General features: G+C 45.0%; 1 protein-coding gene across 1 annotated transcript in view; it reads left to right on the plus strand.

Annotated features, from left to right (window-relative positions):
- FAM135B (family with sequence similarity 135 member B) overlaps positions 1 to 22,479 on the plus strand; it is a 166,893-nt gene that overhangs the window by 19,047 nt on the left and 125,367 nt on the right. Inside the window, exon 2 of the mRNA XM_007464596.1 lies at positions 18,339 to 18,418. Within this exon, the coding sequence (XP_007464658.1) occupies positions 18,339 to 18,418 (80 nt within the window). The remainder of the gene's footprint in view (positions 1 to 18,338; positions 18,419 to 22,479) is intronic.

Raw genomic sequence — 22,479 nt, forward strand, 5'->3', positions numbered from 1 at the left:
TTCATGGTGCAAACTTTTAAGGGAAAAAAAAAAAAAAATGCAGGCACACCTTACAAGAATCAGTGCAGGTCATTGCAGCGTGGAACTTAAGGAAGAAAAGGTTACTGGTCTCTGAACATAAAGACGTCATTGCAGTTCCTTCTGAATCTCTTGCCTGCATGTTTGCGAGAATTCATGGTATGTGCGCCCATGTTTGTGAGCATGTATGGTTTTAGTCACGCATGTTTCCAGGTGCACATGCCTGTGGTCATGTGTGCTTACATTAGTGGGCATGCATGGGCACACACACGTCTGTGGCATGCATCGCCGTGGGCATGCATGGTTGCGTGTGTGCATGTCTGTGGACACATGTGCGCACTTGTTTAAACAAATGGACTAGCAGACGTGCCTGAACCCTGTCACGCAGAACCGGGGACTCTGGACTTTGGGGGAGGGACGCTGGCTCTGTCATTTCTCATGTCCTTCCCCCGAGTCGTTCTTTAATTATCCACCTCAATGTGCTAAAAGTGAAGTCTCTGCTGAGTGTCATGGTCTCCTGCTCAGCCGCGCTCTCAGACGTCTTCTCTCCCAGGGGTTTGCGTGGCTGAGTTCTAAGAACAGTGTGATTACCAGCGGCCCTTTAGAGTCACCTGGAGGACTCTTTGGCACAAACACAGTTTAAAGCATCTTCCTCCTCCTCAGATCTGGAAGGAGGCGGTGCCTTTTGGGACCTTGCAGCTGGCTGCACTCACTCAGAGGTCAAAGCAGGGTTGAACGGACCTGCTGCCCGGGAGAGGAGGAGCTCCGGGGACGGGTCCTTCATCCCTCGGTGGCTGCAGAGGAGACATTTCAAGCCTCTGGCTCTCCGTTTCTTCGTCTGTCACTCACGTCTGGACCTGCGCACTGTGGGTCTGGAATTGCATCCTAGCTCTGCCTCTCCCCAGCTGGAGAAAGAGCTGGTGTCATCTCTCTGAGCTCAGTCTGTATTCTGTGTATCATAAGAAGAGGCATCTCATGGTGTTCTTGTAGAATCAGATAGGTGAAGACACGTGGAGGTCTTAGCACCGTGCTCGGCACGTTGCAGGCCTTCCCAATGGTAATCAATGACAGAGTTAAGTGACAGGCAAAGTGCTTTTCACATCTGCTGGCTTGAGAACACCAAGAACGTCTTAAGTAACTTTGCAGCCCCTGCATGTTAAACAGCATATAGTGCAGAGTAGGGATTTGTTAAAGGTTCACTATGAAACATAATGAAACGGTGCATAATTAGTACCTTCCCCTTTTCTCCCTTGGGGAGGTTAATGCCCTCCCTGCTGAGGGAGGGCTTGAATGACGGGCTAAGACATTTATGTTTATGCTTTAGGGGCAGGAAGGGGGCGATGGCAGGGGACGTGGGCCCAATTATGTCTGAGGGCAGACATCTTCAGGAGGTTATTGAAGTGGCCAAATCTTCATTCACTCATTCAATTTATCAGACACCGTTTTCTCCCGTTTAAAAAAATCGTGGTAAACACACATTACAAAAATGTACCTTTTAACCATTTTGTAAGTATACGGTTCTGTGGCTCTATGTACGTTCACGTTGTTGTGTGCCCATCACCACCATCCATCTCCAGAACGATCTCATCTTATATGTATTATCTGCATATATCTATATTTGTATACAGATATATGTACACATACATGCACACACACTGATGCAAGCATTTTAAAGAAGAATAAGATTATATCGTACACAATGAACACATTTTTTTTTCCGACTGTTTACTCGCAGTTGAATGGATGAATATTTTCTGAGGGGCTCTACAGTCAAAGGCTGAGGGACATGAAAATGCAAAAGTATTGCCAGAGCAATATCGCCAGAATGAGTTGGAGGTCAGGATCAAGAACTCGGTGGGTTCAGGACTGAGTCACTCACTCATCCCCACAGATGGAGAAGTCAGAGAAATAGGCCGTAGAAATCAATACGGCACGTGTTCTTCTAGCAAGGAGCTCACGGTCTGGGTCTTGGGTTAAGCAGGAACAATCCAAGTATTCATCCTTTCCTAATCGGTGCTTTGAGGGACTGCTGGGTGCCAGGCATTGTGCTGGGGTTTTGGCCTGAACAGGAAGGAGCAGGATATTCATGCCCCTCACAGGGCGTGACCTCACCAGGGAAGGTCCACCTGGAGAGCCAGCATTGGAGATGCAGTGTCACCAGCCGACCCTCTGGAGCCCCAGGCACATAGAGAACAGGGGATGGGTGATGGACAGTACCTTACTCTGCAGGTGTCGGGGGGCAGGGACGGGGAGCCTTTGAGTTGAGTCCTGACAAATGAGGACAGTTGGATGTGTTTGAGGCTGTCATCCCAAGGAAGGGGAGTGACACCTGCAAAGGTGTGGATGTGCGGAAGAGTAGGAGACATTCACAACAGCACATTTTATACCAGGAGCAGAGGCCGATGATGTCAGGATAGAGAGCAGGCTTGTGGTTGCCAAAGGGGAGGCGGGTGGGGGAGGGATGGGTTGGGAGTTTGGGATGAGCAGACGCAAACTATTATTTGTAGGATGGCTAAACAACAAGGTCCTACAGTAGAGCACAGGGAACTATATTCAATATCCTGGGATAAACCATAGTGGAAAAGAATATGAAAAAGTATGTATATGGATGGATAACTGAATCACTTTGGTGTAGAGCAGAAATTGACGCAACATGGTAGATCAACTATACTTTAATAAGATAAATTTTTTAAAAAGATGATAGGAGAGAAGAAGAGACATCTGATGCAGAATAAGGAGCCAGAACTTGATAAAAGGCAGATCCTGTGCAGAGGAATCTGGTCTCAGGTTTAGCTGTCCCAGGCAGGGGTTGGAATTGTCTTTCTTCCACGAACTGGTTTGGAGGCGAATTCCAGAAGGTCCCTGACTATGGGATGTTATCCTGTGGTTCAGTAACATTCTGCAATGTTATTTTTTTCTCAAAGTGTTTTTAAGGTTTGTTGAAGGACTGTCATTCTAATATATATATATATATATATATATATATATATATATATATACATATATTTTATATATATTCCAAATCCCAACTGTAGAGTTCTCTCTTATGGAGGATTGGGAGGTAAGAGTGTCACTACTCACCCTGTTTTATTTGAGGTCATCTCCCTTCCACCATCTTCCTAAAGAAACATCGCACACATGTCCAGAAAGCACTGCCAGCCCCGTTGCTTTGGGTGTGGCTCAACAAATTTTAAGGCTTCTCATTTCTCCTCTGCTGTATTAGGAGTCCAGTTAAATTGGTTTGGAGTTCAGTGGGCTCCTGACTCCTGCGTGGGTGGACTGTACTCAGTGTTCACTCTTGTCTCCTCCCTGCCCCCGTAATGTAAGACCACACACACCTTCACCCCAGGTCTTCACGTGTCAGGGTTAATGGCATCACAAGCCAGCCGTTGCCTGAACTCAGGCAGGACAGAGTGGTGGAAAGGATGAGTGTGCTCTCTGCAACCAGATCTGGGTCCAAATCCCAGTTCTACCATGTCACCAGGTGGGCTGGTTTTACCTTGACTTACAGGTTCATCTCCTGTAAATTGGGTACCTCAGCAGTATGACTGCCAGGGTTGAATGGTGTAATTTATGTGACAGCATCCATCCCAGCGCCCGGCGCCTGTAAGTGCTGACACCTCTCCATCAACCCTTGCTACTGCGGCACACCCCCTCACCACTCCTCTGCAGCACATGTGACAACATAATCTGAACTGGCCAGGCTCATTTACCCTCCATACCTTTGCTGGTCTCTTTACCTGGGACGAGAGGTAGATCACCGTCCTTTTTGTCATCTGCTGGTTTCTTTCTGAACTCCTTCTTTCCTTTAAAACTGAGTTCAAATATCCCTGATTCCTTGAGAGGCAGGTTAAAGAAACAGATTGCAGCAGAGGTTAACGCATTTCTTTTGCAGCCCTGAGAGTGTCAGCATCGTTCTAATGCTGGAAGCAGAGAGAATTCTGGGCCATCAAGTTTGGCTCACAGAGAAGCAGGTGTCCTCATGGGTCTTCCCACCCAGGCTCTGCAGAAATACGAATGTCCCTTATCCTTGCAGACCAAAGGGGTCACTCTTGGACTAAAGTAGGGGGTCATCTGGGCTGCCGGGATGTGGCACCCCAGCCTTGGACCTAGAGCCAGGCAGCCCAAGTGCAAATCCAAGCTTAGATCCCTCCCGCTGAGGATCTCATCAATCAGAAGACCAAGATGACACTCGTGAGTTGCACCTGTCCTTTGCTCTTTTTCTTGCCAATAACCAGAAACATGGCTCACAGCCCCAGCTGGAAATTGCAGGATTGTGTAGAGCACTGCAAAAGGATTCTCCAGCAGGTTGGAGCAGGAATTTAGTTCTGGCTTTCAGACTTTAGGTCAGTCTCCTCACTGAACACCTGGACAGAAAGACCTGGAGACATTAGGTGACTTGCCTAAGGTCACATGTGACTCGCTGGCAGCAAGGGTTCTAGGACATTTTGACCACATCACATGGGGCTATCCTTTCACCAAGGAATACCCCATCCCAGCCTACCAGGGGGCCTCTGCGTGCTGGTATCCATCTCAGAGTCCTCATGGGGCTTGCTGCAAGTCTGTTGTGTTTCTTCACCCCAACTTCAACTCAACCTGCTATAAAAGAAGTGGAACCAAACGAACAAAATCCAGGGCTTTGGGAACACAGCAGGTCACTCAAGTGTAAAGTCTTTTTTTCAAGTTTTCACTCATTTGTCATCAGTGTGAGGTGATTAAGGATTGACTGTGCTATGCTCAACATTGGAAGACCTTTCTGTAGTGTGGGGTTATGTGGTTCAAAGAATCTGACAAACCTTGATTTTCTTTCTTTCTTTCTTTCAAAATTTATTTATTTATTTTTGGCTGTGTTGGGTCTTTGTTGCTGCTCTCGGGCTTTCTCCAGTTGCGGCAAGTGGGGGCTACTCTTTGGTGCTGTGCACGGGCTTCTCGTTGTGGTGGCTTCTCTTGCACGGGCTCTAGGCGCATGGGCTTCAGTAGTTGTGGCACGCGGGCTCAGTAGTTGCTGCACGCAGGCTCTGGAGTGCAGGCTCAGTAGTTGTGGCACACGGGCTTAGCTGCTCCACGGCATGTGGGATCTTCCCGGACCAGGACTTGAACCCGTGTCGCCTGCACTGGCAGGCGGATTCTTAACCACTGCGCCACCAGGGAAGTCCCTGACAAACCTTGATTTTAAATCCCACCTCTGCTACTTCTTTGTTTTGTGGCCTTGAGGAAGTCAGTCAACCTGTCTGAACCTCTTTCCTCATCTGTAATCTCAGATAATGACTACTTTTAGACCTGCTTTTAAAAGGAAGTGAAACTGTTTTCTGTCATCCTGAAGATAGTAGGGCCATTTTATTTCTTGAGAACTTAAATCATAAACTATTTGGGGTTTGCACATTGTAGATGAAAATCATGCAAAGATCCTTAATTAGTACCCTGTATGCCTGAGTCAAATGACAAAATGCATACCAAAGAGGCATGCAATATTTATATATATATATATATATATATATATATGTATATATATATATATATATATACAGTGTGTTTATGATTTATATCATTCATTTCTCAGCTCTTTATGTTTTAGTGACTCTGTGTGAAGTCAGCAAACATTTCTTAGCACCCACTGTGCATGACATGCCAAGGACACAGGAGTAAAAATGACAGATTTATTGAGAAGGGCTGACAGCTCACTCTGGAGATGATTGATTGCCTGAAACTTGGGAACTTCCAGGATACAAGTCTTGCTAAGAAAAAGTGGGGTGTCTCCTGTGTCATCTGCAGATTCAGAGATGCCTGGAGCATCCCTGCTTCTTCCCTGTAGGCCCTGCCCTTGCAGATGTTGGTTGGGTGTTTGCCTTGCCCAGTCTTCAAGGGCAAGGGGGACACCGGAAGTGGTGGATTGCTATCCAAAGACGGTTGACATTGCCCTGAACTGCATACACCAGCAGCCGGAGCTTTGAACTCAAGGAACCTTGATTATAGATTAAGGGAAAAACATAAGAAAAGGCAACTGATAGTAAAATTGAGCAGCTGGTGCCTGGCTGCAGAAATAAGAGCAGATGCCTCGGCTTTATAGTCAGAGAAGTGGCGAGGTTGAGGGTGATTGGTGGTAGGGAGGGAGAGACAGAGAGACAGAGAGAGAGAGAGAGAGAGACAGAGAGAGAGAGAGAGAGAGAGAGAGAGAGAGAGAGAGAGAGAGATTGGAGAGTTTGCTTAGGGAGAGATTGAGCAAACACAGCCCATCAAAGAGCAGTCTATTTACCCACAGGGTGAGGGGCATCTCCGGTTCAAGCTAGCCTTCCTGGGTTCAGTTCGTCACAGCTTTATTAAGCCGCCTCTGAATTCTGCTCTTAAACACCTGACATTCTTTTCCCTTTTGTCTGTTTGTTCAATTCGCTTAACATTTAGATAGCATCATCTGTCTGTTAACCTTCCTGACCCAGGTCTTCCTTACACTGAGCCCAGGGCTTGTCCAGACATGCTAATCATGTTTGTATTAACAGTCACAGCTATGGCCAGAGTGCAGAGCCTTGGCTGAGTGTGGTACTGTCTTCTTCACACCCACTGCCTCTTCTGAGCCTCACAGCCAACCCGAGAGGCTGAGTCCTTGCTTTCTACCCCACTCCTCACTGCCAGCTGGCGGGCAGTTCTCCAGTGACAGTTGGCCTCACAGAATGATCTTTTGGTTTCAAACGCCTCCCCCATTGTAATTACAGAGCACATCTCTTAGTCAAATGGAGCTAAGGGACTTCTTTATTGTGGCTCCGTCTGAACAGTTTTGCAGAAATAAGGATTTGATGGGTGAGGAAATGGACATCTCTACACAGACAAGGAAATCCCTTGAAATCTCCAGAATGCCTTCAAGCTCCTGTTAGTTTTTATATCAAAAGGCAATTAAGAGGCATAGCAGCTGAGGGAAGACAATTAACCAAGGTGGTGACGATGTCTTTTCTTTTTTTAAAAAAATTTTATTTATTATTTATTTTTAGTTGCGTTGGGTCTTCGTTGCTGGGCACAGGCTTTCTCTAGCTGCGGAGAGCAGGGGCTACTCTTCGTTGCGGTGCGCGGGCTTCTCGTTGCGGTGGCTTCTCTTGTTTCGGAGCACGGGCTCTAGGCGCACGGGCTTCAGTAGTTGTGGCACGCGGGTTCAGTAGTTGTGGCTTGCGGGATCTAGAGTGCAGGCTCGGTAGTTGTGGTGCATGGGCTTAGTTGATCCACGGCATGTGGATCTTCCGGGACCAGGGCTCGAACCCGTGTCCCCTGCATTGGCAGGTGGATTCTTAACCACTGTGCCACCAGGGAAGCCCAATGGTGTCTTTTCAAAAGAGACACGTTCTGATGGAAAGGGCTGGAAACTGGTCAGGGATTCTTTCTCCGAGAACAGTTGGCAAGTGTGTTTATTTGTCTATCTCTGTCTATACACCCATCATCTATCAAGCTGTTTTTAATGCAGATTTAGTACCCACTTACCCTTCGTCATAGCCCATGCATGATATATGACTCACACCAGATTACTTGTGTTTTTTCAGAACGGAAGCAGGGAAGCAGGTGACATCGTCCAAAACGATGTTTGAAGCATCTTGTATTTTCTGAGTACATACGGTGTGCAGGCACCTTTCATACATTATCACATTTATTCTTACAACAGACCTACCAGAGGGGTGTCGCTACGCATCTTTGACCAATGAAGAAACTGAGGCTCAGAGAGGTGAAATGATTTTCCTAATGTCGCACCCCTGGCAGGTGGCAGCGCCAGGATTCGCACCCAGGTTGGACTCCAAAGATTGTTCATTCCCAGTGTAGCACAATGCCTTCCACAAAACTATCTTTATTAAAATAATAATGGTAATAATTACATTAATTCAGCTGGTAATTATTAAAGACTTATTTTGTGCTGTGCTAAACTTTTTTTTTGTCACCCTCAGGCAACACTGAGTTGGGTCTAATTGTTTATCTACACATTACAAGAGAGGAAATGGTAGCTCAGGAACGTTAAATAACTTTCCTAAGGTCACACGGCTGGGAGGTGATGAATGTGGGACTTAAACCAAGCTCTGTTTGATTTCACAGTTGGTACCTTTAACCACGCCACTTACACGCTCTGGGTGGTGGAGGAGGGGTATCTTGGGCCCTCTGTTTATATAGTAGCAGATATTCGAGTAAATTATTTCGGAAATATCTGTTTGTAGTTCCTCATTCCCTGTCCTGCATTCTAGCCAGACTTAGCTCCCCACTATTCCCATACGCACTCTCCAGGAACCACACCTCTGCAGGTCTCCAAGCCGCTCTGCCACCTTAAAATTTCGTTGCATCTTCCCGGCATGGCCAAGACCTACCCATTCTTCAAGGGTGAGCCAAGATGGCGCTAAGCTTCGTCAGTACTAACCTACACTTGTGAAATGGGTCAAAGCCTAAAGAAGTCAGGTGAACTCATGTGCGGCCATATGCAACGTGAACACAATTCCATTATAGAGCACCCCTGTCTGCCAGGATCTCAATCATGCTCTGGGTCAGAGCCTGCACTCTAATACCAAAGAAGCACACTGTGATTCTGCGGAACATGGGTCCAGCCTTGTTACCCGCAGACCAGCATTATAAGGAGGGTCTGCTGAAAATGGGTGACATTCAAGGTACTGCGTTCTGCTCTAGCCACTGTGCTGTCTTCACTGGCCTTGACTCTTGGCTCACACTTCTGTTTCTTGACACGTGAGGTCTCTCCTGTATGCTGCACTCCTCTTAAGGACCAGTTTTAATTCACTTCTGCCTCGGGTGGACCCCTGCATCCTACTGAAAGCAACATCTCCCAATCCGGGCTAACCTTGCCCCTTACCTCATCCTCTCGAAAACTCTGAGAGCCTCCTTACGATGAGAATTATTGTTTGCGAAATTGGCTTTCATCTCTGCTAGACTGTAAGCTCCTCGAGGACAGGGGCTGTTTTATCATCCATCTCTGGGTCCTCAGCCCCTATCTTGATGCCTTGTACCTGGCTTTGGTCAACTGACCATAAGTGAGTAGGAAGAATATGAATAAAGTGTACAGAAAACTTGCAGTGGCTTTTTCCATTATCATCGCTGGCATAGCTTTTAATGTTTGAGCTCTTCATGCTATTATGAGTCATCATTGGACCCCACTTACATTTGCTGGTGACCAGTATATATATGAGTTGACTTTAACTGGAAGAATATATATATATATATATATATAATCTTTGGAGTTACATAGCCGTGAGCTTGCATCCTAATACTAGTTATAAGCTGTAAGTCTATGAGTATATAGTTTCATTTCTTTGAACTTCAGTTTCCTCAAAGGAATAGTGGAGTAGATAATGATCATTTATGAGTACTGTCCAGGTAGAACGTGACACTGTATGTAAAACACCTGCCTGACTCAGGTTGGCTTGTAAGAACAGGTGGCTTCCTTTATTCTTGCTCTGATATTGTGGCTGTTACTGTTAATATTTATGGGGTATCCAAAGCAACGATAAGATAATTTGCTCATCTATGTATAGAAGATATTATCACTTAATACCAGCATATATCCTAGAGTTAAATTATGTCCCAGTATATCGGTATGATGGGTTGGAAAATGCACCAAAGTGAGCAGTCTTGTGTTCTAGTGTGGACTCTGCATACTAGCTTGGTGGGCTTGGTGCTTCCCACGTCTCACACATTGTACCAGGCGCTCTCCCTGTAGGGTCCCCTTTGTTCCTCATGACCATTGATTTTTAAGATGAGGAAACCAAAGCCCAGAGAGGTCAAATGAATTGCTCAAGGTCACGCACCTCGTAAGAGGTGAGTCGGTATTTAACACCTGGTCTGTGTGAGGTACAAGCCAGAGCTCTGAGGTTCCACCACATGTTTTCTTCATTCCATGCCTCTGGTCCCTGTACACAAAAGACCTGTGAGTTGTGTTTGCTCCCCAACCCTGCCCCCAGCCTCTGACATCTTTGGACCTCGTTGCTGGATCAGGTCTTGCCCGTTAGAAAAATTCTCTCTGCAGATACCCTCGGCCCAGTGTGATATTGCACAGCAGATTTTCTGGTCTGCGGTTTTAAATCACCCATGTCATTTAAAGCTGTGTGAGAAGCTTGAAAGCCTGCTTCCACCCTACGTCATTTAATCCAAGCAGCACAAATGTGAAGAAAGTAAAATGCTGCCTCCAGTCAAACAGAGAACCTACACCCGTTGAGTATATGCACCGGTGCCAGGCATCTTTGATGACATCCCGTCCCACATTGGCTGTCAAGAGGGAACCTTCATTTTACCTGCAGATGGTGCTTTTCTGGGTGACATAGAGACTGGCGCTGGCAACATTGACACATGGCCACTCATGCACATTAGAGCCCCCATCTGGGTTGACTCGTTAGGTACGAACAACAGGTCCAGCAGCCAGTGTGAATGAAAACAGCAGAGGGAGATGCCAGGATGGGGAAGCACGTTCGTTTCAGTGTTCCAGCAGCTCTGCAACCTCAGTTTTTATAGATAGCATTTCCAACTAGGCTACTTGTGTTGTGGCTTCGAGTCCCTTAAGTGGCCTGCTTTTATGAACAGGAGCATTCGTTTGTGAGCCTATTTGGGTTGATAACGTAAAAATAACAATAGCAAAAATAATACCCGTGATTTACTGCAGTCCACTGTTGCTCTGCGCCTTGGCTTTTATTTCTTTCGATATCAACTCTAGAAGGGAACTGATAGCCCCTTTGCAAATGAAAAAACTGAAGTTCAGAGAGTTTAAATTGTCTTCAGTCACGCAAAAACATCGTTATCGCGGCCGTAGTTTGGTTTTGGTTTTTAATGTGAATAAGAAGAGGTGAAAATAGGGGAGGAATTATAGATATTTCGTTCTGACTTGCAAGTCTGTATTCAAAGGGCACCCATCTTGAGAAGGTCATTCTTCCAGCTCGTAGGAGAATTATCCCAGGAACCTAATTGGTATAGCTTTATTCACTGAGGTGTCTCTGAGCCGTAAGATAGATTTTTCCAGAAGGCTCGGCAGTTTGAGTCCCACCCAACGGTGACTTTCTTGGAACTTTTCCAAATTGCCCGCTTCTTTACTCTGTTCAGGTTTCAGATTCCCTTTCTTAAAAGAATGGAGTGGTGATGGTACGAAGAGGAGGGGGCAGCAGTGGTGTGCTGATGAATGTTTAAAACTGGCTCCAAAGGAATAAAAGAGTCGAAACACCGATCAATTTCCCTGATGCATATATACCCATCATGGCCAATTTCAGGCTACCAACTTGTAGGCAAAGCACATGAAGTTTTGCAGTATTGACACACCACTGCCTGGTAGGGGATGTGCCACTTAAACATGCAATAACTCTGTAGATGGGTTTCTGTAGACATTTGATTTAAAACAGTTTGATTGCACACATGCTTATTAAGTAACCACAGCTCGGTTTTGCCATTAGTGTTGTGTGTGTGTGTGTGTGTGTGCGTGTGTGTGTGTGTGTGTGTGTGTGGTCCATACACCCTGTTGGAGAATGACAGTGAGTTGGGTTCAGCTACACAAAGAGATCCCTCTTTCTCCAGTAAGTAGCTTTAAACTCTGGTGGACCAGAACTGCTCTGTTTCTATGAAAAAGTCCAACCTGGAATCTTAGACTTTAATGGCTTAATGCGTAGTAAAGCTAAGCTCTCCACTGCCGAGAGAAAGTCGGGGAGAGAAGTCAGATTGCCCCTGTCACGTCTTCTGAGTTTTACCCCATAGAAAATATGGCCCCAGGATGGTCTGGAATCAGATTCCATCAGGAAAGATTGTGTTTGGCTTCAGACATGTGACCAACCCTGACTTAAATACCACACGGTGTCACAAGAAATCCAGACACAGACAGCATCACTGTGCCCCTCATGACACCAGGGATGCAGACTTCTATGTTTCTGATCAACCATCCTTTCCACACGGCTTTCGTCCCCACAGCTGAAAGGTGGCTGCTTTAACGTCCACTCCTGTTTTCTGTCTGTGCCAAGTCAGAGGACGGACACACAAGCCAAAGGTCATAAACCTGAGGCTGCTTCTTCCAAAGCTTTCTGCTCTGCTCCATCTGACAGTGTATGCTTTTCTGGCCATAACCAGGAGAGGATCTTAAGATCTCTCCTGGCTGCAGGGGACTCCAGAGGGAGAGTTTTTTGTTTTTTTTTTTTGCGGGACGCGGGCCTCTCACTGTTGTGGCCTCTCCCGTTGCGGAGCACAGGCTCCGGACGCACAGGCTCAGCGGCCATGGCTCACGGGCCCAGCCGCTCCGCGGCATGTGGGATGTGGGATCTTCCCGGCCCGGGGCACGAACCCGCGTCCCCTGCATCGGCAGGCGGACTCTCAACCGCTGCGCCACCAGGGAAGCCCCTGGGAGAGTATTTTTGAGTAGGCACACTGCTTTCCCTGACAAAGCCTGTTATTTATTTATTTATTTTTTGTAAGGAAGGAGGGAATTATGGATGCTTAGCAGACAGTTCACAGTATGATTACCGCACAGACCCTTCTGGATCAGCAGGGAGCTGGGGATACAGGAATGAGGAGGGTGCTCAGAGTAAACATCAGGGGAATTTGACTGAATTATTATAATCGTTGTTTTGATGCTATTGAAGTATCCAGACAAATTTTGCTAAAATATTAAAGTGGACTTTTCTTGAAAAAGTATCTCATTTGCTACCGAAGCCAGTAAATTCCAGCAAATGGATCGTGGTCCTGTCGTGGTGGGTGGATACTGTGAGAACAGATGAATCAGTCTATGAGTGCGTAGTGAAAATATATTGGTCATTTCCTGGGTCGTTTTTTTTTACTGTTGTTAATTTTTTGGAACATCAAGCCTCTCTTACTGGCAAGACTTCCTTCGTTTCCCTGCTAGGCCAGAGAGTTTCACCCCCAAATCAGTGGGTCATCCACTTTCTCAGGTTGGGTTACACAGCCATTAACAGGCAGAGTTTAAGAATTCACATTCTTAACCACTTTGCTATATTGCCTCTGAAGACTCAAAGAAAGATGTTGTTTTCCAGCCATATGGGCAAAGCCATATCATAGTAGAGCACTACATATTGTGTCCACCATTTTGTATTATCATGCAGTATGTGCCCCAGGCATCTCTGAACCTTGTCCCATCCAGACCCTCACCTTTCCCCCAGTTTCACCCCAGCTGTGAGGTTGGAGGATAGATAGGGATGGTGTTTGGGGGAGGATGTCTATTTCACACACATCATACACCAGTATTTTATCTTTAATGGAATATGGGGGTTGAGAAACATAGCCAGGGCTTTCCATGCACTGCCCTGTACATACCTCATGTCAGTTCTGTGAGGTCATTACAGGTGTCATCACCCATGAGGAAAGGGGCTCAGAGAAGGAAAGTTATTGTCTCCATTTGCCTGCTGGGCTCTGGATCCTAGGCGTTTTGACTCCAGACTCTGTGTTGACCTTTCCGCAAACACAGTGATTTGTATTTTAGGTCATGTCAAATGTCCCTGGGTCCCAGAGTGGTGGTTTCATAATATGTCTGATATAAAAGTGGTTATGACAAAATGCCGTAGATCTCTGTATTCCCATTATAGAATAGGATTTCTAGTTTTATTAGTATAAAAAGAATTGCTTGTGGATTCTGAGTCACACAGTTCTAGATGTTGGGATTGGATTGTATATACCCGTGGTTTGAGGGAATTCCTCTTATTGGAATTTTCATTCATTCATACATTCCTCTGGCACTAAATGAATGTCAGCTGTGTGTCAGCACCATGTTAGTTGCTGGAAATACAAAGATGAATAGGGTGTGGCTTCTCCTTCAGCAGCTGGTGGTGATGGATATCTCTGTAGTCGACTGAGAGCTCATGTTTATGAGATGCTTTTCTCTCCTTAGTACAGTGCTCTTAGTAAGAGCTCTAAGGGACACAGAAGTGAAAAGTATCATTCTTGTTCTCACTGTGTTTTTGAGAAAAGAGGGGGAAATACATTAGTGATCAGAATGAGTGGGGTTGGGCTTCTGGGGATAAAAAGGTGATGGGGAAATTGAGGTGAGCTTATGAAGGTTGAAGCACCAGGCTTTGCCATCATATGAGTGTACAACCATTTATTTAATCCTTCTTTGTTGTTCTGATTTCTCATTATTATAAAATCACACACACTTTTAAAGTTAGATTCCTGGGATAGAACTGTTGGGTCAAGGAAAATAAACATATTTGAGATTCTTGCCAAATTGCTTTCCAGAAAGGCTGTCGTGATTTTTCATTTCTACCAACAGTGTAGAAAAGTACAGCTCTCGTTGTACTTAAAATACTTTTTTTGTTGATTAGCAACTGTAATTCCATCTGCAACCTTAATTCTTGTTTCACAGGTTCTGAAGATTAGGATGTAGATATCTTTGGAAGGGACATTATTCTACCTGCCACATTAGGTAAAGGGCATAGTTCAGTGGATGGAAGCCAATAGAGGATGACTATTTTATTATCACTTCCCAAAAGGGGTTCTGTGGAAATCTAGACTCTTCAAACATACCAGCACATTGTCTGAAGTTTTCCACTTCCTGGTCTTAACTTCTCCGTTCCTTCTGACTGGTACTCATCCCCCATATTCTCCTACCACTTGTTCGTTCTCCAAGGATTTGAGCCAACTGCTCCCTTCTTCATGGTGTCTTCCTTGAGTCACCACAGCTGGAAAAAGGTGGCTTTAAGATGGTTAAAGGATATCTATTTGAAGCAATAAGGTTATTCTAGGAGATGCGCTAACATTCTTTACCAAATATGTGAACTCGGACAAATTCCTTCATCTCTAGGGTTAGTTTTCTAATTTAAAGATGGAAGTCATGGTAAGTGCATCACGGATTTTCCGAAGGGATCACACAGTATCATGTATATCATATATGACATGGTTTATGAATTTATGACCTGGTGGGACCTTCATGTCAGACAAAAGAGAATTGCTAAAGGGGTTTAAACATTCTGTGTAATCAAGCCGGAAGCCAAATGGACCAACCTAATTGAAACTTAGTTCTATCAACATATGCCTATAAAGCATCTGAAGTGCAAGATGACTAGTTCTTTGAAATAAGGTTCAGTAGAACCAGTGCTTTTAAAGAGGAAGAATTCAGACAGTGCTCTGGAGTTGGTTATAAAAGTGTTATAATTATGCAATGAAATGTGATTCCTATGAGATGTAACAGGCAAAAACAAATTAGTATTATTTCTGGGGTTCGAACCTCGTTGCCCTTTGCTAGCTTAACTACTTTAGCTAAGTAGTTAGATACCTCCAGTGACTCAACGTCTTCTTTGGTTGATTGACACTTGAGATGATGCTTTCTTTTACAAAGGCTTTATGGAGGGTCAAACAAGGTTGCATACATGGAAGTTCCTAGAACAGATCGTAGCTCAGAGATGCTTAATAAATCTTGAGCATACCTGCAACTGCTTCCAGCACAGTCTGATAGAAAAGTGATACATAGGCTCTGGCAATGATTGACCTATTTTATGTTTGGAGAGGAAGCCGTTAGAATATTACAACTGCTGGTGGTGCAATTTGTGCCTCTTCCTTTGATGATGAAATTATTGAAATGCACCGGTCTTTTATTATAGAAACACTAAAAGCGACATCTTGTATTTATATAAATTAGAGTTGGCCAATTATTGGCCCATGGAGATTTAGCCTGAAAATGTGCTCTATCTTGTCAACACAGTGCTTTATTGTTAACGCCATGGCCATGGTTGCTGCTGCGAATTGTTTTTGCTGTTGCTCTTGTCATTGTCATCATCGATTTATGAACCAACGTTTAAAAATGTAAAGATGTTTTACTGAAAATCCAAATTTCTGTCTTCCCTGGAAAAACGGAAAGATCTAGTATTGCATAGCCAACGTTTCTGCACAGTGGTAGTTAGCTACTGCTAAGTAGCAGCTGTCTCCGATAGGCAGTGCAGGGACCTTCTACTCTGCCTCAGCCTCCCTCTCACAGATGACGGTGTCCATGGTTATTTGTTATTGTGTTTCCCCTGTAAATTTCATGATGGTAGTAAACGTTCAGCTTATGTGAATTGTTCCCTTATGTGGAGACCCTATGGGGAGCCTGGATCTCTACCCTCCACACAGCAGTCACAAGGGCACAAATATGTTCCTGGGAACCTCTGGTCACATTTTCATCCATTGATCAATACATAAGCCTGTTTTAGGTGTGTTTCTGTTTAAAGGCATATATATATATAATGTATTCATCTGGTTCTGGTTCATTAACATTGAACTCATGACTGACAGCAGTGTAACTCATACCAGAGCAAAGCCTATCTAACACACTGTTTTCTGCGTGAGGCACATCACAGCCTTCTTGCTTTTAGGAACACATTAGACAGGACTTTACCTCTACACTCAGAGGCCATCTTAAATATCAAAAATAAGCTCTAACCAAAAAGCCTGCTTTCTCTAGAGAAAGGACCAGGAAAGAAGCAGCCTAGCAAGACAGAAAAAAATTGACAATAGTATTTCTACCCTAGCCAAGCAACACAGGAAAAACAGTGGCTTCACCTCCACCCGCACCAGCAAAGGCCAGGTGGGAGCCTAGATGTCCACCGCTGCCAAGCTGTAACAAGCCACACCTTCCCCCCACCTGGCAAGAGCAGGTCTCCAGTAGGGAGCCAAATTTTCACTACTAGTGGGTGGTGACGAGAACTCCACCTAGCCTGGTTTACGTGGAGACCCTCTGGGGAGGCCTGGATCTCTACCCCGACATAGCAGTCACAAAGGCACAGATATCCCCAAGAGATCTTTGACAAAGTTTCAAAAGCAATTCTATAAAGCCTTTCCAATAAACGGTCCTGAAGCAACTGGACATCCACAGGCCAAAAGAAAGCAAAACAAAAATTCAACTTAAATCTCAGTCCTCATATAAAAATTCACTCAAAGTCAATCACAGACTTAAATGCAAAATATAAAACTTTTAGGAAAAAAAAAAAATAGAGGAAAGCTTTGGGATCCAGAGCTAAGCAGAGAGTTTTTTTAAACTGGACACTAAAAGCGTGATCCATAAAAAAATGGATAAATTCAACTTCGTCAAGATTAAAAACTTCTGTTCTGTAAAATGTGTTACAGAGGGGATTAAAAGATGAGCTACAGGGAGAGGTATATGTGGTATACGAGGCAAAAGAGAAAATGCAGAAAACTCACCGTCACGTCTTTCCTTGGACCTCGAGGTCCCTAGACTGTTTGCTTTCTTTTTCACCTTTAAGAATCTTCTTTTGTTTGTTTTCCATATACTGTCTAGAGTTTTTAGCTGTACTTAGTGGGGATAGAAAAAAGTATGTCTACTCCATTTTTCCTGGAAGTGCAAGTCATGACAAGTCCCTTTTTTTCTTTTCTTTTTTTTTAAATCCTCATTCTACAGATACAAAAACAAGTTCAGAGAAGTTGTGTGATGTACTCAAAGTCACACAGCCCTCAAATGATGTCACCCAAGCTACATAAGTGCAGTGCCAGTGCTCTTTGCTCTACATCTCCTTGGATCACCATATACACATAGACATGTCAACAGAAACATTCTCCAAGTGTATTCACAGTGCAACAGAGTCCATAGCAAAATAGCTCCCAGCTGTGAGTTCAATGAGCCATGAGAGACTGATGTGTTCATGGTCTATTTTACTTCTATTTCACTTTGTTTTATTCACGTTCTATTACACAATGGCTTTGAAATCAGTGGAAGGGGAGAACAACTGTGAGGCCAGAAATGTTCCCAAGTGCTTGCAAACAAAAGGATCATTGATTGCAAAGCACAGAACTTCAAAAAGTGCTTCTGCACATGTGGCAAAAGAAGACAGATGCTGACAGTGTGAGAACCTGCACGGTATTCTGAAATGACCGAATCTGGAAATGTGGGTGACATAATAAAAACGAAGGCACAGAAATACACTGGTAAAAATGTTTGTCAATATCCCCAGGATTAGCAGTTCAGCTGCCGTGTTTCTAATGGAAATGTTTGTCTGTGTTGCAACATGATAGCAATTCGATTTGTGTATGGATTGTTCACCATGCAGTAAACTTCCTATTTTTCTGTAAAATGGACCTTTTTGACTGAAGAAAAATCACACCCCTAATGTACCTGTGCCATATGACCTATCTTTTCCCTTTTCCTATTTCTGTCACTACCAACCTCTTATGTGTTTCATATGATGTCAGGTGTCTTCAGCTTGGCCCATCCCATCCCTTTCCCACTATGCTGACAAAATAAATCTCTCTTTGATGCTAGATGATCATGCATGTCGTCCAGAAACTTTCCTGGTTCCCTACCATCTTTAGGATTAAGTCTAGGTATTTTTAACAGCAGCCAACAATAAGAAATCTGATATTCAGCAGCCTGTCCTCTGTTCTTTTCTTAGGTATTATCAGATCCGAGTGACCTTGAAGGTGTCCTCAAGGATCCCCCACAGACTGACTGCCTCCATCCTTGGGCAGACAGGTAAGCAGGAGATGGCAGTGGGGCACTTGTTCCCTGCTGGTAAGCCTTCATTTATCACTGTAAGCCAGGGCTTAGCAGAGTGCTGGATACATAAAGGCACTCAGTAAATCATTGTTGAATGCTGAATGAGTGGGTTTTGGAAATGGAGACCCACGGTTGCTTTGGTCATGTGTGTACGTTATTGCAAGGGGGACCTGGCTGAAGGAACAAACAAACGAACAAACACTCTCCCAGGAGCAGCTGGCATCTGAGGATAAACCTGGCTGTGGAGGTTGGCTAAAGTCAAGACAGGGAGGAAGAGGAAGGGAAATGGCATCCAGCAGATAGGTAAGAAGAAACCTGTTGTTTAAGAGAACTTGATAATCATCTAGGTATAGGGGACTGCGTCAGCAGGCAGGTGTGGTAGCACTTTCTGTGCACAGCAAGGAGTCAGTGCAACACTCCTAGGGAAGGATTGCCAAGAACAATCCGGGTTCTAACCTTGGAGAAGCTGGAGTGTTAGTAGGTATCCAGGGCTCCCAGCAGTTTCGGTGTAATAGCGTTGAGTCCGAAATCTAGAACTTATTACACAAAAAATAAGGCGAGGCGTCAAGGTTGTATTCGAAGAGAAATATTTTCATTAGTAAATTTGGGAGAATGTATAGATCAGCCAGACCAGAACCAGAAGAAGAAACACTTCGGGATGGAAGCGGAAGTGTGGAGATAAAAAGACAGAACTAGGTGAAATCTGCTTAACTTTCACTGTACAAGGTAGCCAAGAATATTATAGAAATCGTTCCCAGCAGAGTAAGAGTTCCAGTCATAGCTACACTTGCAAAAATTCATCTGGAGCTGCCCCGGCAGTTAGACCACCCCATTGTTGACAGTGATATTATGGTGAGTCAAACTGCATATGCAGTTGAATAACCACAAGGTGGGAGTGTAGATGTGGTGACCTGTTTAGCTGCAACCTGAGAGGGGGAGTGGGAGATTCGGGGGCCGAGTAGAGGCTACTTGGACCGTATGCAAGGGACAGTCAGGGGAGGCTGATGGTTTATGGGCGACAGGTCGGCTCAAGCCTGTGATACAGAAAGAGAAAGATGCTGGAGACCACCGGCTCCTCCCCTGACTCTGGAAAGAGTTGAGCGGTAAGTGGCGGCCAAGGCTCCACATTTCCAGGGCGGGTCCTTCTCTCCCACTCTTCACTCTTCTCTCTCCGGGGGAAGTAAATCAGGCACATCTAAGACTGGCGGCCACTCCCTCTCCTATGTGCACTCAGGACGCGCGCAGTTCCCCACTGTGCCGCCGCCTGTGTCATGCTCCTTCCCCAACCCAGCTCATGCCGGAAGAAGGCTCATGGAGGTGAGTGTAGAACATTTGAACCCCAATCTTGCCGGAACTGTAGTCGTGTGATCCCAGGCGTTAACAACTTGAGCTTCATTTCCTCACCTGAGACATGAGGATAAATATCCATCCTCTGTAGGGCTTTGTCTTAGACATGATAGCTCTAATTTTGTTCATTTGGGTCCTCTCTGTTTTCTTCTTGGTGAGCCTGGCCAGAGGTTTGTCAATTTTGTTTACCCTTTCAAAGAACCAGCTCTTGGTTTTACCGATTCTTTTTCTGCTGTTTTTTGAATCTCTATTTATTTCCTCTCTGGTCTTTATTATCTCCTTCCTTCTGCTGACTTTAGGTTTTGTTTGTTCTTCCTTTTCTAATTCTTTTAGGTGGAGGGTTAGGTTGTTTATTTGAGACTCTCCTTGGTTCTTAAAGAAGGCTTGTATCGCTATGAACTTTCCTCTAAGAACTGCTTTTGCTGCATCCCATAGATTTTATATGCTTGTGCATCTTGGAGATTATAAATGAAAAGGGCGTTTTATATTTTACAGAGATTATTAAGGTAAATGTCCCAGGTTAGGAACTGGCACAAAGTAAGTGTCCAATCAGTCTGACATGTGAGTGGTCACCTGATCAGGGGTTTGAAGCTGGGTTCTGGTCTCAGGGACAAGGCTGGACCTGGAAGTCAGGTGGGATTAATGCCCAGCTGACTTGATGGATGCCATCCCCAGGTCCCCGACAAAGGACTCTGCTTCTTCTCGTGACTGTGTAGCTCAAGAGCTCAGTCCCTGTCTCTGGCTGAGCTGTCTCTTGGAGCTGAGAGGCCCAGCTGTGAGGATCAGAGGACTGCTGGGCGTCCAACAGCTGGCAGAGCCCAGCAAGAAGCTCGGGGAAAGGAGGACTCCTGCTGGTGCTGCACAGAGACAGAAGAAAGAAAAATGAAATGCAGTTTGGGGAAAAAAAGGCTATTTTCTTCTTTGGTCTAGTTTGACATGGGGATAATTGTGGACCACTTGGTAGGCCCTTGAGTTTACATGAGTATGATATTTAGAAGAGAAGGCCCATGTGGAGGTCAGCAGTAATTACAGTAGGGATGGCTCCATGGGTGAGGAATAGTGTTTGCGATTTCTTCCTCAAGGTGAATTTTCCAATTTTAGTGTTTTCAGTTAGACATTGCCTCATTACAAAGCACTCCGAAGCTTAGTGGTTCAAAACAGCAATTTATTCTTGATGTTTTGAGTTGGCTGGGCTCAGCCAGGTCATTTGTGCACTGCTTTCAGCTGGGATCTCAGTGGAGGACAGATCACCCACGATCATAACATCAGACGTGTCTTCACACACATCTGATCCCTCAGTTGAGGTGTCTGAACTGCCTAAGGGAATGGTCCGGCTGTCTCCAGTTGGGTGTCGAGCTTCTTCTATGGTAGCTCAGGTCACCAAGGGAAAGAAAGTGGAAGATTCCAGGTCTCTTAAGGGCTAGGCTGGGAAATGGCACAGGGTCTGTCCTCCACGTTCCATTGGTCAAGGCCGATTGCAAGGCCAGTCCAGCTTCAAGGCAGGAGTGGAATATTCTCCAACCCTTCATGGAGCAACTTCTGTATGTACAGCAAAGGGAGAATGTTTCAGCAGTCACATTTATATCCAATCACCCAGACATATTTCCCGTTACCTGCATGTAGTTCTCAGTAAAAAAGACAAAAAAAAAATATATGTTTAGTCGAGTGCTGATATATTGAGAAATCACCAGAAGGAGTCAAAACACTTGATGTCGTTGACACTTATTAGTTGAGTGATCTTATGGGGACAAATCATTTAATTTGTTTTTTTGGTTGCATTTATCTCTAAAAAAGAAATAGGAAAAGAATTCAGGAGTGGTGCAGGACACACACTGAGAAATTTCTGGGTTCAAATCCTGCTTCCGACTCTTCTAAGCCATGTGGATTTAGGAAAGTTATTTTAGCCAATTTGTTTTTTTGGGTTCTTCACCTATAAAGTGGGGCTGGTAGGAGGTCCCTACCTCATAGGTTTATGTTAAGGTTTGAATGAGTTATGCAAGGAAATGACTAGAATGGTCCTGGCACGCAGTAAGCCCACAATAACCACTAGCAAGAGTAAGTGATGCTATTATGCATTCAGTAGTTGTTTACTTAGTAGCATCTGCCCCAGGCTGGTCCCATGGAACACATCCCTGGGGATGAGAAGATTCCTTCCTGCTCTGGAGGCACCCACAGTCTTCCTGGGGAGACAGAAGTGTCACACTAACAGACACAGTAGAGGTGGAAGCTGACACAGCTCATCTGAGACAATGAGAGCTGGAAGGGTGAGCAGAAGTTGGTCGTGCAGGCAAAGGAAGGGAAGGATGTTCTCGGCAGAGGTACCAGGCCCTGATATCCCTGGGACCTGAGCAAGGGTGTTCCTGGGATAATGAGAGATCTGGCGTGGCGGGTGATAAGGACGGAGACAAAACGAGAAGAGAAACCTTGGCGGCCAGGTTTGGAGGCCACGACGTGCCATGTGGAGCAGATTGATTTCGTCTCAGAGGCACAGCCAGATGAAACGAAAGCACTAGGAAGACATAAATCCAATGCTGTTCAAGCACAAGACGTTGCTGCACAAATTAAGGGGCAGAATTATACAGTCTTTTTCTCTTTTTAAATATATCTGTTCTCTGGTAGCCATATGATATGGAAATGTGTTTCAACTACGTAGGTGATTTGGATTCTGCTTCTCTAGATGGGAAATACTT

This window comes from Lipotes vexillifer, unplaced genomic scaffold (assembly GCF_000442215.2).
Source record: "Lipotes vexillifer unplaced genomic scaffold, Lipotes_vexillifer_v1.1 scaffold394, whole genome shotgun sequence".
Classification (NCBI taxonomy): domain Eukaryota; kingdom Metazoa; phylum Chordata; class Mammalia; order Artiodactyla; family Lipotidae; genus Lipotes; species Lipotes vexillifer.